Source organism: Prionailurus viverrinus, chromosome D2 (genome assembly GCF_022837055.1).
Source record: "Prionailurus viverrinus isolate Anna chromosome D2, UM_Priviv_1.0, whole genome shotgun sequence".
Classification (NCBI taxonomy): domain Eukaryota; kingdom Metazoa; phylum Chordata; class Mammalia; order Carnivora; family Felidae; genus Prionailurus; species Prionailurus viverrinus.
In genome coordinates this window covers 28759676-28778115 of record NC_062571.1, presented here as the reverse complement: position 1 = coordinate 28778115, position 18440 = coordinate 28759676, and the positions used below count along the sequence as shown (strand labels likewise).

At 37.1% G+C, this 18440-nt stretch overlaps 2 protein-coding genes across 2 annotated transcripts in view; one reads left to right on the top strand and one right to left on the bottom strand.

The window, feature by feature from the left end:
- Positions 1-18440, top strand: part of CTNNA3 (catenin alpha 3) — a 1798979-nt gene that overhangs the window by 788084 nt on the left and 992455 nt on the right. The gene's annotated exons all lie outside the window — the stretch shown is intronic.
- The window catches only part of LRRTM3 (leucine rich repeat transmembrane neuronal 3), a 167447-nt gene that overhangs the window by 140474 nt on the left and 8533 nt on the right, over positions 1-18440 (bottom strand). The window contains exon 2 of the mRNA XM_047825962.1: positions 15671-17202. Within this exon, the coding sequence (XP_047681918.1) occupies positions 15671-17202 (1532 nt within the window). The remainder of the gene's footprint in view (positions 1-15670; positions 17203-18440) is intronic.

The following is an 18440-nucleotide window of genomic DNA, read 5'->3' as shown; positions in this document are numbered from 1 at the left end:
TATTTTAATATAAGCTTATTTGGAAGAAGTAGCCCTTCCCCTGTGGATTTTCATAAAGAGAATACTGTATGATGTTGCAAAATAACAATTCCAATAATGTTCTAATAGTAAAAACAGCATTGAGTGCAGCAGATCTGTTTCTTAGAATCCTTCAATGTAAAGGAACCATGAAGCACAAGTCAATAAATGCCGCTCTGTAAGAGATCCCTAGAGAGTAATTGGACCTCTGTGTTACAGCATTATCCTGAGGCCCTACCTGGGAGAACTAACCATTTATGCATTAACATCTTGGTATGAAGTAGTTTACCCCATTTTTAAAGCTTTTTTAAACAATGCCAGATAGGGGCACCTGGGTGGCTCAGTCAGTTGAGCATCTGATTTCGGCTCAGGTCATGATCTCACAGTCCATGAGTTTGAGCCCTGTGTCAGGCTCAATGCTGGAAGCTCAGAGCCTGGAGCCTGCTTCAGATTCTGTGTCTCCTTTTCACTCTGCCCCTCCCCCACTCACGCTTTGTCTCACTCTGTTTCCCCAAAATAAATAAATGTAAAAAAAAAAGCCAGATAGTTAACATATATCATAATGTTAGTTTCAGGTATATAATTTAGTGATTCAACACTTACATACAACACCTGGTGCTCATCACAATAAGTGCACTTTTTAATCCCAATACAACTGTAGAGTAGAGCAGGCTTTCCAGGAGCTGAACACAAGGGAGAGAGGGCTTTTCTGGGGGAGGATAGCTCAGGTTGGAGAACTAGGCAGACAGCAAAGACTACTAAAAAGATTACCTCAGTGTTTTCCTTTGTCCATGGCCAAATATTACAAGTGCAAAATAATTTAAGACTGCATTATATTTTTATATTTACTGGTGCAACCCAAACAACAACAACAACAACAAACAAACAAACAAACATGGCCAGGAGAAACTATTCACTAGCTATTACTGAGTCTACCATGCTATCATATATACTAGAGAAGAAGTTCATCAAGGACTTCCCATGGCCGTTCTTTGAATATGAAAAGGATTCTGTGTGTATCGGTGAGGGAGGCATGGAGGGACAGATATTAGAAAGTAGATCTACAACTACACTCAACCATATGGATGAATCTCATGGAAGATAATGTTGAGCCAGAAAGAAGCAAGACTCAAGAGAGAGTACAAATCTTCCTCTACTTATAATGAGTTACTTTATGATAAACCCACTGTAAACTGAAAATACTGTGTGTTGAAAAGGCATGTAATACACCTAACCTACCGAACATCATAGCCTAGCCTACCTTATATGTGCTCAGAGTACTGCACTAAAAGTGAAAACCAGAATAGTTGTCTGGGTAAAGAATGGGTGTTTACCCTTGTGATAGCATGCGTCTCTGGAAGCTGCCGCTCTCTGCTGCCACCCAGCATCAGGAGAGAGTATCGCACTGCATATTGTTAGCTTGGGAAAATATCTAAATGTAAAATTTGAAGTATGGCTTCTACTGAATGCATATCACTTTCACACCCTAGTAAAGTAGAAAATTTTTTAGTCAAACCATTTTAAGTTGGGGACCGTCTATACACACTTTATGATTCCATTTTTATAAAGTACTAACACGGATAAAGCTACCCTATGATGTTAGAAGTAATAGTAGTGATTATTTTGGAGATAGGACTAGACAGGAAGAACCGGAGGGGGATTTTGGAGTACTGAATTTTTCTGTTTCTTGGTCTAGACACAGAGAACACAAGCATGCCCAGTATCCATGGAGCTGTATACTGACAATGCACTCTTCTCTGTGTAGATATATGCCAACAAAACATTTTTGTTTAAGCTATAGACATGTTTCCCACATGTTAGAATATTGCTAACCTAGTATGCTTCTGCCATCCTTTCTCAACTTACCAGCACGTAGGAGAGAAATTAGTCACTATTTTCAAAGAGCACATTAGTTATTGGGTTTCAACTCCTTACCTTGTCCAATTTCTCTGAGTTACCCAACAGTTGTTTTTCTCCTCTGTGGTACAGAGCTATAAAATTGCCTTAAATACCTTGCCCTGAGGATTTCTCAATTCTGTGCTTAATGTTACCTGAAAGCCAGTGTCAATACTGAAAATAAAGAGGCTGGGAATCAAGGTCTAGATTGGCTTTTCAAGAGTTGTCTGGGAAAAAAAAAATCAGACTGGGAAAGAATGTCTTGAAGGTATATCATGGAAAGATCCAATATGTTGAAATGGTATAGTCAGTTATTTATTTCAGACAGTAATTTCTCTCACACATGTGTTAAAGTGTAAAAAAAAATCTAATAAGATTTAACACTTCAAAGTCATTAACTAATTAACTAATGAATCCACATAACATCTCTATGAAGTTTGTGTTAAATACCTACCACTTCACAGATCTTGTGTCATTTAGAAACTCTTACAGTTCTTTTCATCTCTGCTCTTTTCAAAGTCTTTAAAATGAACTAATTATTATCATGTCTCCAGTGAAGGGCACATATCAAATTTCTCTCTTGGGAAGAGAAAATCCAATGCTTTATGAAATGACTACAAAACCGGTTAAATAATTCAATGGCTTTCAAAATGATACCACTCCAAATTTCAAATATCCTTTACCCTCTGTTATGTTTTGTTTGCCTTAAGGAAAAACAAATCCATTTGAATGCCTGAACATAGTAGGTCCTCAATAAACGTCCATTGGAATTTCTTGATCATAACTCTTTGAATAAATTGCTTTGGATAATGAAGCTACCATGTCACAGACTCGGTTGGAATTTTTGAAAACAGATTATATTGTGTACTGTTCTTCCAAATGCCTAAATTAGTTCCCACTAGAAATGAATTAGGTGCTAAGTTACATAGGCCATTTATATTTATATAGGCCATTACTACAATAGTTAATAGCATGTTCCCTTCAGCACTGAGTGTGTGGGAGGTGTGATATGTCCATGTTTTGGGGAGGAAACAGAGAGAGCCATTAGAACATTTTAAAAAGATGCTTGAAAGATAATGAAGTCAGTTCTTTAAGTAATATTTATGAAAAGAAAATGATGCTGAATTGTTAGAGAAAGACAATACTAAGATCAGATTTTTTTTGCGTCTGTGATGGTGCTAGGCAAAATTGTTACAGGACAATAATTAATACAGCAATTCCATTAATGGATATTAACAGAGGGTTTCCAAATTTCTGGAAAGCACTTTTTAGATTGATCTAATGATTGCTTAATTAAACTCCAGAGATATTTAGTCATTTTCTATAGATTGCATATTTGGTAATACAAATGGTTCATGTGGGTCAACTTTCACTTGCATGGAAACTTGCCGCATTGTGAAAACACCTAGTGAGAGAGAGGGGAATAACTTTTATCAAGCACCTGACATGCCCACAAACATATGTCATCTCGGTTTATCCTCAAAATTGCCCTGGGATGTGAAGTACTGTTCCCATTTTACAGATGAGGAAACTGATGCCGTGCCATACTGCTAGTCTAACTAATCCAGAGTCTTTAATCTCTCCCCTACTCCATGAAATAAAAGCAATCTTCCATGAACAGATGTAATTTGAATACCTGCAGGTCCCATCTATTTTAAACTGGCTTTATAGGTGGTCATCTATGCACTCTGATCTACTGACTTAATAAAAACTTAGCTATAAGTACCTCTTCTGTTTATTTATTTATTTATTTATTTTTCATTTGTCTGCCCCCTCTTTCAGCCACACTCAGCTCACTCAGCTTGAATTCTGGCTGGCACGGGCAGTGCGGTCAAGGCTGCAGCTGTTAGCATCCCCTCCTCCCATGCTCATCATGAGTTCTGCAAATGAGCCCTGCAGACTGATATCGCGTTCTGCAGTTTATTTGACAAATAGCTTTTGTGGCCTTTGATTTTTCATATCACTCATAAATTCTGGCGACAGACTGGTTGTTTGTCAGATTCAAATTCCACACATTTGAAAGGAAAGGGTTGAAGATTTCTGCATTGAAAGTGGACTCTACCCTTAAGATTTATTTGTAAATTTTACTTAGAACTACTTTGAGAGGAACCTAGGATATTCCCCTGGCCCTGCCTAGCTGCAAATTATTTCTATCCTTATTCCATAAATCTTGATCATATGTCTTTTAAAATGTGCCTGAGAAATGGATTTCATGTTTATAGTGCTGGATTTTAGTGAGTCAAATTGTGTTTGGGCAGTATGTTTGCCTCTTCACGTTCTGTGTGACACTGGAGTAAAATGGAGACTTCGGTCATTCAGCTGCAGGCTCGAAGAAAGCCTGTTGTAACTGTGCATTTTAATTAACCGAATCAGCTGAGGAAATGTTGTCTCTCTACTGTGGTGTAGCTGTCTGCCTTGTAAAGTACCTCCCTGGATAAACAGAGGACTTCTATTTCTTAAACTGCCTTTCCCCCATGGTCTTTAAGAGTGTTGGGCTTTTTCTTTTTTCTTAAATTACAGGTGGAGAAGGTTTAATTAACTCTAAAATGATTCCCTCGTAAACTCAGTTGTATTTTTTACAACACTTTGAGCTACAGTATAGTTACTGCAGGATGCATGCTGTTATTGGAGCACACAGAAACATTTATAAACCTAAATCTGTTTTGCCATATTACCAGAGATGGCATCTGCACTTGGGTACAGTTGAAATACAAATTGAAGATCAAATAGGTTTTTTTTTTAAACTAATCAGTGGGCTACTGTGAACTGAGCCAACAAAATGGGAATAATTTAACCATTGATTATTTCTGTGCAACACACTGCTAGATGTTAAAACTGAGTTGAATATGAAGAGATAGTCGTGGTTCAAAGAGTTATGTGCACATTTGACCTCTGGAAAAATAATTTGTGAGCTTGGTATTGAAAAGAGCTGAATACATCCTACTGGAAACTTCTTGCCTGTATAATGGGTTATAGGTTACTTTCATTCAGCTGTCACTCTATGCAGAATTTTGTGAATCTGAAGCAGACTAGTGTTGGGGCGCCTGGGTGTCTCAGTCAGTTGAGCATCCAACTTCAGCTCAGGTCATGATCTCACCGTCCGTGAGTTCTGGCCCGCATCGGTCTCTGTGCGGACAGCTCAGAGCCTGGAGGCTGCTTTGGATTCTGTGTCTCCCTCTCTCCCTGCCCCTCCCGCACTTGCGCTCTGTCTCTCAAATATGAAGAAAACTAATAAAAAAAAGTAAAAAAAATGAGCAATGTCATTTCTATTTCTGAAATTAAATTACTGTTTACAAAATTACAGTTCTTAATTTATAGAACTAAACAAAGCTGTTGAATAAAAATCATTTTTCGACTCTATTTTAAATTAAATTATTAGACTGTGTCATTTTAATTACTGCTTTTCTAAGAGATAAAAATCACCAGTATTTTCCTTTCAACGCAGTCAGAAGGTATATATTTAAGTAGTAGAAGTTGACTTATAAATAAAAGTTGGACAGAGGGAAAGATTGAAAGAAATTCAAGTCGAGATGAGAGAGATGAAATTCAATGAAAAGGAAGAAAAGGATGAAGAGAGGGAGGAAAGCGGAGACCCAACAAAGGGCAGATGCCTCAATCCTATGTGATCAAGTCTACTGTCTGCATCATCAATCAAGAGAGAAAAAAAGATGAGCATTACTAATTATCAACTTCTGAGTATTTGATGTTTGAAGTCTCCAGTAGAATAGTTACTTTGAAAATGTATATATTCAGGAAGCCAAAGACCTCTGACCTAGTGTCCGAGATAGTGTAGAGTGGTCCCTGTGTTTGGTAGGAGAGGTGCGGCCTTGGAATGTATTTAAGGCAGAACGTTTTTGGAACTGAGGACAGGATGAGCAGACATCCACACTAATGAGAAAAGGATCTTTCCCAAGAGGCAGTGGACAAACAGCAGTCACAAATATATGGCTTTTACAACAAAAGATGACTTACTAAAATCAAGATGTATTCATACTTAGAATTAATATTTTTTTCTTTGTCTCACAATATTTTTTAGCTCTTAGTCACTTTAACATACCCGCTAAATTGTTCATTTCCTTGGTAACTATCAAAAGAAAATCATTCGTAGGTTCTTTGTAACATGGATGCATTTAAATCAGAACATTATTTTTAAAGACTGTACTTATATCAGAATTTTTTGAAACCAATTTTGAAGCCAGTTAAATGGTAAATGAGAAGACTGCACATATGAAAATGTATATGTTAAGTAAAAACACAAAATGTATATGTGGACTATATAAACAAATATGAACTTGACAATAACCTTATCATAATTACTAGAAAATCAATTCAACAGACAACTACCATGAATAAAAAACTGTACCAATCAATCATCATTGGTAGAAGAAGCAAAATTTAAAAAAATAGTTCATTTCCTCCAAAAGGATATACAGACACATTAATAACTCTAACACAGACAAGTGGTCATGTAGTCACCAACAGGGATAGAAAATACCATGTAAAACAAGGAAGGGCAAGATTAAGAAGACTTCTGAAATGAGTGAAATTGTAATTGGATTTGTAGAAAGGCTCCAAGATTGACAGGAGGACTTGGAAGTGAAGAAAGTCATTCCTCAAAAAGGATATAGCTTGAGTAAAAGCGCAGAGGTAAGAAAGCACCTGTACTTCAAAAATTGACCAGTGCTAAAGCATGGAAAATGGCATGCAAGTAAAGGTAGAGTTGCACTTGGGCTTTGTTGGGAGGTTTCGGATATTGGTTTTACATACCACATTACTCTTTAGTATTAACCATGTGCTTAGATGCCCTTGAACAATTTAGATTCTAATCCTTGAAAATCTGCCAGGTATCTCTTATTCCATTAAAAATAAATAGATAGTGGGGCACAACTGTTAAAGCATACTATGGTACTGAAAGTTTTAGCAGTTAGAGAAGGTTACTATTATGTGCCAAACTTTGTACCAAGTGATTTTACCCATGTCATCTCATTTAATCACATAGGGGCTTTATGAGTATTAAATTAAGTAATACACGCAGTGTGCCATAACAGCATATGTACAAATATTCAAGAAATGCTGATTCTTTTCCCTCTTGCAACAATCAGGTAATGATTAAATATATATGGCTTTACACATTTTTTTAAGATGAAGAGGCTATGACTCAAGATTTTGTAGTTACGAAGTCTCAGAACCAGAATCCAAACTGATTCTTTCTGGTTCCATGGCCCAAGTTCTTTCTAGTATACCATATTGTTTGTCAGTGAAGAAATACTAAGCCTTGTATAATGGCAACTTACTGAAGATATTTCTCAAACTATAGTTTACTGAATAAAACCTGGATTATTTACTCTACCTTGGTGTCTTTGGTAAGTTCCAGCCTCATGTTTGAGAAAAATTTAGAGGTATCTATAATAAAGGATGATTTCAGAGGTGCTTACAAAGCCTTTTGCCCCCAGAAGTACTTTCCCCAGCCCTGCTGGTTATGCCTGATCTTATATCTGTCTTTCTCACCTTTAGCTAAAGGTTTTTTATCCCTATTTAAATGTAAGTGCCCTCAAGAGGAACAATAATACTGGTCTAGATCTGGGAATAGATATTTGGTAAGGAATAAGGAATTGAAAGAGCCTGGAGTACCATTGGATGGAGGAATTTCGCTGTGGATAATCCTTGTAAAGGGAGAAAAGTCATGGGAATGGGAGGCTGGGAAGACAGAAGGCAGATATCCCAGACTTGACTAGATTGTACTCTAGAGACAAATTCAGTCTGTCTGATTGCTCCAACCATAAAACTGATAAATTATCCTGTGACTTTCTGACAGGATCAAAATTTGAGTGGGTATTCTAGAAAAACAGGCAAAGTGGTACATTTGGACTGGGAAAAGATCTGTAGGCAGAAAACAGCACAAAACAAAACAACCATAAAACAAACAAAAGAAACCTCTCTGTTAGAAATGGAAAAATGGAAGGAATGTGAGGCTTACATTTAAGAATATGATGGTAAACTTGGAGAGTAAATCAGATGTCATGAAAGTAAACTACAGGATGCTCATCATTTATGATTATTTTTAAGATTAAGAAAGATATAATATGAACTCTGGACTTTTTTTTTATCTGCCTTGATCTTTTCTTTTTAATTTACAGCTAGCTTAATGCTTTTACATTTCAGTATAAACTAATAAAGACCCCACACATCTCTGTGTGTTAGACCATAAAAACAACCAAAGTGAAGCCCATAAAAATATATGTAGATTTTTACATCTTACTACTCAATCCTCCCTGTAAAAGTCCATAGGACTAAGTGTGTGCTGCCATTTAATGGCATGAGATGGGCTGGAATGGATGCCACAGGCTGGGAAGAATATGATGCTGGCAGGTTAGAATTTACCTAGCAGAGGGATATCCCAATGGTAAATCACTGGATATTATTTCCAAATGGGAATGGGAGATATATAATTTAGCTTCAGAAGCATGTGTGAGTGAGGCAGGAATTATTTTAGGCCAGTCCTGTAAAGAAGGGACAAGGTATAGGAGTAATGGATAAAACTTTGAGGAAAACAGAGTCAATCTAAGGACTCTTCTTACATTAAAAATAAATAAACAAAAAAGCCCTGCATAGACACTCCTGGCACATAAGGACTCCATTACACAAGAATACACATACATTCACAAATGTGAATTCACATAAAAAATGTGAATTATCACCTTTTAGGATGGATACGCATTTTCCTTCTAAACATCTACAACATGCCTTGTTTGGTGGAAAACATGATATATAATATTGCCTGTGCTGTATTAAACAGATCTTTATTCTATTTTAGTCATCATTTAGTGATGTTACCTAACCTTCCACTGGATAAATGGTAGGATCTCCATCAAGTATTTATGCCTTGTCACTTTAAAATTTTGTACAAATTGTGCAAAGCCCCTTTAACAAATCAATGAGTACAAGCCAACACTGACCCTTAAGTGATGAGTTAGTTTTTAAACTCCTTAGAGGATTTTCACTGTTGTGATCCTATAATGCTTTTATCAGAGGTTTTTAAAGTTACCCTACTGCTTCAGCCTCATCATGGTATATTCTACAAGTTTCCTTTAAATATTCTTGTGAGATTCTGGTTGTTTGCTTTAAATGGGGAAGGGGTAAGCATGTTCCTTCTTTCAGACTGTGTATAACAGATCAATATTAATGCCATGAACCAATTTTTACCTACATTTGGCGATCACCCAGTTGAAGCCATGAATACCACTTGATAGTATAGCCTCACTATCATATAGTTTATCCATTGTCTAAGAACATTTTTTTACCCCCACTTCATTAATAAGTTTGAGCCCCAAGAGTGCTGAATAAGGATTTGTATTTAATGAAGTCCTTTGCTCTTCAGTGGCAACATGTATTTTACACCCTGAACAGATCCAATTAGTGCAATGAAGCTTTAACAGAAATTGCCTTTGCTAAATGTAGAATTTGCCTTATCATTTTATATGTGAGCCCCCCCCCCCGCCAATTTGCATTTTATTCCTGAGAAGACAAAAATTCTGATTGTTGGTATAAATGTTTTTGATTGGTGGAATGTAGTTGGACACTCCCATATATAAAGTCCTATATTTTGTTTTCTAGTAGGTAATTAAGAAGGAAAATAGAAGTAGGCTTTAATGCTTTGCTAACCCATGATTCAACTATATTTCAGCCAGACTTAAATCTTGTTTCATAATTTATTTTTTAGTTTTATTAGAGATAGGTGACTCCTCTGAGTGAGGTGACCAAATTGTGTTGGTTTCTATGAAGGAAGACTGTGTTTGGTGAGATAAAACAATTTTTTTGCATATGTGAAGTAAGTAGCAACAGTTTAAGGGTGGGAGAAAGGTATAAAGGAAATTTCTTCTTGGGGGATAGGGAGTGGGATCCCCTGACAAATAAAAGGAAAATATCAAGAATTGTCAAGAAAGTTACCAATTTTCATTACAACATTTGCTGGATAGGATAAGATAGAAGCTCTTTTACTTTTTTTCAATAAAATGGATTATTATTGCATATGGGGTTTTGTCATTAGAAAGTACAGTTGTAAAATAGACTGCCTCTGCTTAGTCTTACATTGTGACTCAGATAGTCTGTATTCCTGGAATTCTTCTTACATATTTAGAAGACCTAACTCAAGAACATCCACCAATAATCCTATGAAAGTAAAACAGCATAAAATTCACCAATACTTTTTCCACTGAAAAACTACTACCTTCTCTCTGTACTTGAGAGATTTCAAAGAAACTTAGCTGTCAAAAAGCAACAGCTAGTTTGTCTATTTCAATTATAAGAATTTTGGAAATTCATGTACATCATTTTTGGTAAGACAAGCTGCATCCAGTGGAGAAAGATTTGTGATTACATTGGTCATTTATTTGATGAAAGGCCAACAAAGAATAGTATTTAATTTGCCTAAGTGAATAGGGTGCTACTCACAAAAAAAAGCCTTTGTGTTTTTATGCTTTTTTTAATACAGGGATTTTCAGTGACAGTAATTGATAAAGATGATAGCAATTTCTGTATTAGGAGAAGATTTTGGATAGTCTTTGGGGAAAACAAAGAAACAAAGTAGATGTCATGTGATTGATACCTGGAACGTATGCTAACCCTGCTGTAACAAGTTATGAGCAATTACTTTTTGTTCAATAATGATGTCATCTTGCCATAAATGATAAACAACAAGCGCTCAAAATATTGATACTAGAAAAGGGATGGACAGTTAACCTATGTTGTTTGAAAGTCCTCACTATAATGACCTGATTTGGTACACAGTTAGAATTTTTATTTACTTTGATAAGCTTTTGGTTCATTGTTCTCTAGTTGGTATCTTTATTTTATGTCTAGTATACATTGTGATCATTATTAATAAACTCCTAGACTCTGATAACATGGGGTTGAAGAAACTTTGATTTATGGAAAGTAAAGGTCAAAGACAAACTAAGCTCTAGAGTAGCTTCCTGGTCTCAGAATTCGCATTCATGTAAAATGGTTTTGGGCTTCTGTAACATAGAGGTTAGTGATATCTTTTGCCCCAGGTCAGACATAGAACACCAGCAACCACACCTGAGTATCTCACCAAGTGCTCTTTGAAAAGAAAAAGCATTTGCCATTGTAGAGTTAGCAGAGTACTTCTCTAGTTGTGTTCTTTCAATAACCATGTGAAGTCAATAATACGTGCCCATTTACAGATGGGGAACTTGAAATTGAGAAAAGCTAAGAAATTTGCCTCAAATCATTAGATTAGCAAATGTCAGAGAAACTTGAATCTAAGGCCCATACTGTACCATAAAAAAGAACTGTAAACTAGATTTATGTAGATTTTCTGAGTAATATTTCTATTTTATTCTACACAAGTATGGAAAAATCACCGATGCTTTGGAGATGAAGCAAAATTTGGGTCCAGTTCTGTAAGCTATTACAGTTAGATTAGGTGAACTCACTTTCACCTATATATTATTTTTTCTTAGTTTTCAAGAGTCATTTACTACAAGCTATTTAACTTCCATCAATTCTGTTTCTCTTACAATGTTTGTAATTCACATTTACTCCTATAGTTCATGTTCATGGTTTCTTCTAACCTTGTCTGATTTTTAACATAGGCAGGTATGAAAGTACAAGTACAGAAAAACTCTGTGGGTTTGCTACAGATCCAGATACCAATGAGAACTCAGGGAAAAGGGAATGGAAGAAACAACACAGTTTCTGAGTTTTTTATTTCTCATGGCTCAATTCTCATTTGTCATATCTGGAACTCATTTTTTCTTAGGCTTCATGGCTGGATGCTTGTTTCTGATGCTAGTCTAATCCACATGTTAAATAAACTATTTAAGTTCTTTTCTTGGTAAATGTCAAGGGAAGAGAGGATATTTCATGCACCTACAACATCGTAATATCCCTTGCCAAATTTACGAATCTGACTCTGCATTATCCTTCCTCAGAAGGAGAGCATAATTTCATTATCCATGAATCATCACCTCTTAGACTGTAACATCATTGTCAGAGAGCCTAATAGAACCAGTGTTCAGATGGCTGAGAAGGGGGAGGGTTGGGGAGAGCACTGGGGCAAAGCACAGGTCACTGGCATGATCAAGAAACTGGAGAGTTCTAGAGCTGAAGGGGAGGCCTCCCTCACCTGATAGCTCAGATATTCCTATGGACTAGTAAATAACTGATGCTGATTCTTTCAATATTAATATGGAAATTTGTCTTTCTGAATCTAAATTACATTATATTTCAGTATCCTGCCTATGGAAAATATTAACCCATTTAATGAAAATTTCAGAATATCTGGGCAATGCCAATGAGTATAAATACTTTAAAGAATTTCTTATCTATTCTTAGGACATTCTTACTTGCTCTTCATCTATGGACACATTTCTAGCCCTCCGTACCAGTTCTTGTGGCCTCTAGGCTAATTACTAAGTAAGTCAATATGCAAAATATAACTTAAAAAATTACACTATATTTACCAGAGAGATGAATTAAATAAAATCCGAATCTGATTCACAGATCAAAAAATATATGTTTTAAATCATGTTTACATAAGGATTCAGGATTAGAAACACTGAATAGGTGTATGAATAACTGTGGTTAGTCCAACTGGCCACTGGAGGTCACTCCTGCTCCACAGAAATACAGTTTATTGCCTGTATACTTAGAGAGTTGACTCACCAAATCAAGTAAAAAATGGTTTAAATTTTTTGAAAAAATGTAATGTCAACAGTCTTGGAAAATATAAACTCATTTAAAAGGAATATATATTGCATAAGTATTGCTTAGAAGACTGTGGCACTGGGACTGTTAAAGCCGTGCTGCAGTAGCACTGTGTACTGGGGCTCATAAAAATGGGGGGAATAACATGCAGTTCAGTGACTAAACTGCATTTCTTCTCTCTCTGGTAAAGCATTCAAAGTATTGACTGAATCCATTCTGCATTGACGCATCTGTGTTGTGTAGTTCAATAGGTCAGGCTGTTTATTTAACTGTTGTCACCTTTGAGGGAAGTCAGATACTTCATGTAAATTTGGAATAGAAAATGGAATACCAATTATATTTCTCTAATATACAATGAGTTTGAAATACTGAATGAAAATAGACTTACAGTATGTAGTCCAGAAAGTGCCATGCAGTCAGGGTGAGAACAACAACTTTTGAGCAGGAGAGCATTGACCAAGTTGACTTTGTTAAATTCATGGTGGTGAACTAGTTATTGTCTAGCCTACAAGAGTTATATATTTGTGATCAGAAGATCCTGAGAGCTAGGGTAGCTTCATTCCCAAAGTTTGGGGGTGGTGGTGGTTCTTTTTAAGAAATATTTCATATCCTGAATCAAATAACATTTAAAATCTAAGGGATTTTATTTTGGTTCTATTATTGAATTTATAAATAAATTTAGGCGTTAAAAAATGACCAGCCTTTAAAACGTTGGTCATTTATTTAATCTAACACATGAAGTGGCTTTGAATTTTAGAAACACTTTCAATACAACAAACATATCTTATATATACCAGTAGGATCACAGCAGTGAGATCTGCAAGAATTCAGAAAGATAAGTACAAATATACCTTGCCTGAATTTATTTGGTATCTGTGACAAATGAGGCAAAAGGTCAAGTCAAAGAATAGAAATGGGCTTTTTCACTTTAACACTGCATTTAATTAATACAATCATCTTTAGTACAGATAAAAATGAGGCTGATCAAAGAAATTTTCTTTTTGAAATGGAATATGTATTTACTGACATTATATGAAAAATGCAAAATTACAACTTCAGTGAAAAACATCACAGTAGGCTCAGTCATCCAGTTCATAGTACTGTAAGGAAGTATCTGCATTATTAATCAATTGGGAATCTGTGACTATTTACCATTAATAAGTATACATTCAACAATTATCCTGGGTAAATATATTGTAGCTATGATGCTTTTCTGAACTGGCATCTCTTTTAAGATTTAATCAAAATCATAGTACTTTGAGAAATCCACTTTAAATGTCCCCTTTCCTTTATTGCTTATAAAAGTATGATTTTTATAATCTGGCTTCCTTGCAATTATATTTCATGGTGACTTGCCTAGGTTTTTCCTCTCAGCATATGAAAAGACTTCAAACTATATAAAAAAGCTGGTTAAAAAATAGCCATCCACTTTTTCTTTTTTGCTGCAGTGATTTTGTTTTGAAAGAACAGGGACGTGGTTAAAGATATGGGGCTTGGCAAGCCAAATTAAATGAAACAGACTCAATGTTGCAATTCCTGATTTTTGCTCCTGTAATAGGATTGTTCATTTTGGAGGTTGAAAGAGGATACAATACAGACCAAAAACATTTTTCTAAAATCTTAATGAACTGTGGTCAAAGTTACTTAAATACAGAAGGCATGATATTTGTGCTGCAGTCAATAAACTTTCACCTACGACATAAAAACATGCATGCAGTTTGCAGATTGCCAGCAGGGTCCGTACAGATTCATACTGATGGATGAGTTCACAATATAGATGAACATAGGGACACTGTAATGTCAACAATAGAAAAGCAAAAGACAACTGCCATTGGGTTGGTATTTTTTCCTCTAAGATTTTATACCTTTATTAAGGCGTTATCAAAATCATTCTTTTCAGTGAAGCTGTTGGTGGAAGGCATGTCTTGGAATGTGTTCTCTCTTATGCCTCTGAATGAAGTGTCAGTCATTAGGGGACTAGTGTGTGCAGGACACATAATGGAACACAACAGGACTGTCTTACAAATCCCAGACAGAAGAACAGACAGAGCTAAAGATTCCACTCACTACATTAGAGTCCTTGAAAGAACTGGAAAGAAATTCTGGTAAGCTCCCAGCCACAAGCAAATAGCAAGCTGCCTTCCCATTTGCAAGCCTCATCTCTGAAAACTCCCTAAGGTGAGGAACAGTGGAGAAATCTGCCTCCTAAAATTTGCTTCGTGGTTATTTAATTAAAAAAATTCTTTTTAAATTTAGGCTAATTAAAGGCTAGGAGAAATTGACAGTGAAAACTCTGATTTGATTTTACAAGAATGGATTTCAGAGATAAGGCTTCAAGTCTAAAACTTTGTATTTTTTACCATCTCCTCACATTTTTCAGTTGTCTATTTGCAGCATTTTAACCCTTCAACACTTTTCCCTAGGCTTGCTTTACTGTAATTCAAACACCTCTGGAAACTGCCCGTGGTGCTTCTTTAACCCAGCACCATCATTTGATAGTTTCCTTCAATTTTCTTTTTAAGCCAGACAGTGTTTTTAGGCTCTGTTTCTAATTGTTCCTGTAGTCAAGCATTCTCCTGGAATCAGTTCAAGCTTCAAGTACCTGGGATCATTCACTTTTTCCTTGATTCACCAGTGAACTACAAACCTTCTAGAACTGTAGATTTGGTCCCACCCCAAGGCAAATAACAGCAGAGGTGGGGGACTACTTATGAAAGAAGTTTTATCTTAAAACAAGTGAGATATTAATGCAATCAATCAAGAGTCTTATACAATAGGCATTCTATTAAACCAGAGTTTGAGCTTTGCATTGATTGTGGTATTTAAATTTCAGTGGGTTGATTTTGTACCAGAGGAAAATGACCAGTATTATGAATGTACTAAAATGGACCAGGAAGGACCTTGCCAGCAAAGCAGGAGGGAGAGGGAAGGGGAGGGGGCACCACGTTCCCTTTATAGTCACCAGAGTTCAATAAAGCACCACTTATTTCCTAGCTTTTAAGAGCGCTTTTATCACAATGGTTCATACCTCACACTCCCTGGAGCCTGATTTGTTATAGGTGCAGGGTCCCGTCCCATTCAGCAGCATCTCGCTGGTCTCCGTGTTGGTGGGTTTGTAATCTACATAAAATTCCTGGGTGCTGGGAGTCATTTGCTTTAGGGACTGTCTTTTCTTTTTCCTGTGCCTTCGCATGAGGGAGCGCTGCTGCAGCTGCTTCATGCTCGCAGGGTACCGCTTCCATGACACGTAGATAACGAGCAGGATGACGAGCACAGACAGGAAAAGGGCCACGCTCCCTGCGATGATTTTATGGAAAGAGATGTGCTCAGTGTCAGCATCAGTCTCTGGGCCAGGCTCCGTGGCTCCCACCGTGGGGGGCAGAGGGGGTTTGCTCTCGTGCTTCGGCCTGGGGAGTTTAGGCTTAAATGTCGGCTTTGGGAGAGCCCTGGCCAGATCAAACCTCTCCGTGGTACTTTTGCCACAGATGCTGTAGTTCTTCACTGCATCGATCACGTTTACTCCTTGCAGCTCTTTGGGACTGGCACAGATAATTGTATTCTCCCTCAGACCTTTAAAACTTTTCAGCCAATTTACCAGAGAACAAATATTTCTGCTGCATTCCCATATATTCCCGGCAAGACTGATGTCATTGAGAGATATCCAAGAATCCAAAATCTCTTGACCAATAAATGTGAGCTTATTGGAATCCAGGTTGAGGCGCTGCAGATTTGGGACACACTGGAAAACACTAGGTCCACTAAAAGCTTCAATCTCATTGCCTGACAAATCAAGCCTTTGTAACGAGCTCCAGGTCCAGGACATGGTCTGTCCTATGACACTGATTTTATTCCACTGCAAGTAAAGGTTCTGAAGGCTCACCAACCTTGGAAAAAGGGCCAGGTTGAGCTTAGAAAATTGATTGTGCTCCAGGTGAAGTTCTTTGAGTCTGATCATGCCAGCAAAGACATTCCTGGCTAAACTTCGGATCCGGTTATATCCCAGGTCCAAAAGTTCCAGATTGCGGCAGTCTTGGAATATTCGCACAGGGATGGTTCTCAGGGAGTTAGACCGTAAATGTAAACTCAGCAGCTTCCGCAAGCCCCGAAACTGTTCAGATCCCAGAGAATGCAGCTGATTATAGGACAGATCCAAGTTCCTTAAATTTGTCACAGGTCTGAAGGTATTGTTGAGAAAATAGGAGATTCTGTTGGAACTCAGAATCAACTCTTTGAGTCTGCGTATTCCATTAAAAGCATTCTCATCAATATTGCTGATATGGTTATGGTCAAGGTACAGCCAGGTGAGCTGGTTGAGCCCTTTAAATTGATTATACTTAAGTTTTTGAAGGCTGTTATAGCGAAGGGACAAACCTAAGCAACCAGCAGATATACTTGAGGGTATCTCCTGTAATTTCTGAGATTCACAATATACCATTTTGCCTTCACACCTACAGCCCTTAGGGCATCCTCGTTCGGCAGAAGAAAGCATTGTCAGTAAGACAGTGGGGGCTATAACCAGTGCTACAGCTGATCCGCTCAGTAGCCTAATTACATTGAAACCTGGAAATAAAAACAACTTAGAAAAGTTATCCCCCCAAAAAGGAATTCATTTATTTTTAATCAAGCAAAAATAGGCATGTATTTTCTTTTTTAAAAATTTAAATCTAAATAACAACATTTAATATCAAATATCACCTCCATGAAATGTAAACAGAATTGTTTTAAGGGTTTTTTTTTTTTTAGTAGTTAAGCAAGGAAACGTGTCCACTAAGCAATTGAATTTATAGTCTTAAGGACAGAAAGGTAATCTCTAAAATAATTAAGGCAGAATTACAACACAGACTAAAGGGTTTTGTTTTTGTTTTTGTTTTTGTTTTTTTTTTTAAGAAGGAAAGAAGAAAAATGACAAAACATACCCATCCTTTGTATTGTTCAAAGGTCGTCCTTAGGTCTTTTGCTTTGGCTTAAGGGGCCACTTGCATGACAGCCCCTGTCAGCTGCACTGTAGTGAGTCAGGGCTCGCTGACACCCAGGAAGAAAAATTGGACCCCTTGGGAGATGGACCGATTTTGGAACATTATTCTTTGCCAGCCACGCAGAACACTCCAAGAACAAATAAATTCCAATACCGCATTTGTAGCAAAACATCAAAATCTTCCTAGGTAATAGGATCTTCGTGGATATTACGTTTTTGCATCTTTACAGTTTTTTTTTGGGGGGGGGGGTCGTTAAAAAAAAACACAAAAACTGGCTTCTACAATTTCTTCTTATCGGAAAGCATGATGTATTCCTCCCGGCAACGTGGGGCTACCTGAGCTGCCACATCTGTATTCCATAGCCCAGCATTCTGGTGGTGAGCACCCACTTCAGCCACAGAGCTGCGTTGGAGCCCAGGAGGCAGGAGAGCCCCGTACCGCACACACGCTCAGCTCACTTCTGCAGACTGTCATTCTGAAAGCTGCTCGGACTGTTGCTTTGGTTTCAGTGAATGCAGTCTTATGTAAAGCTGCCCCCAGTGGTGAAGAACATTATGGGCATGTGCAGAAATGCCTCTCTTTTATCTTGCAAATGAGCAGGCTCTCTGCTGGAAAATGAATGATTCTTTTGGGTGGCTCAATGGGAACTGAATGGTCACCGTAATCAATAACTAGCAACATTTTCTGTAATTTCCGAGTCTTGTTTTACAATTTGGCAATGTCTTTATTGTCTGCGTCCCCTTAATCGCTAATCATGTACTGCCTAGAGTTTTTCTGGAGCTTGACATTAAGTTCACAGACCGAATGTCAATTTTTCTTCAC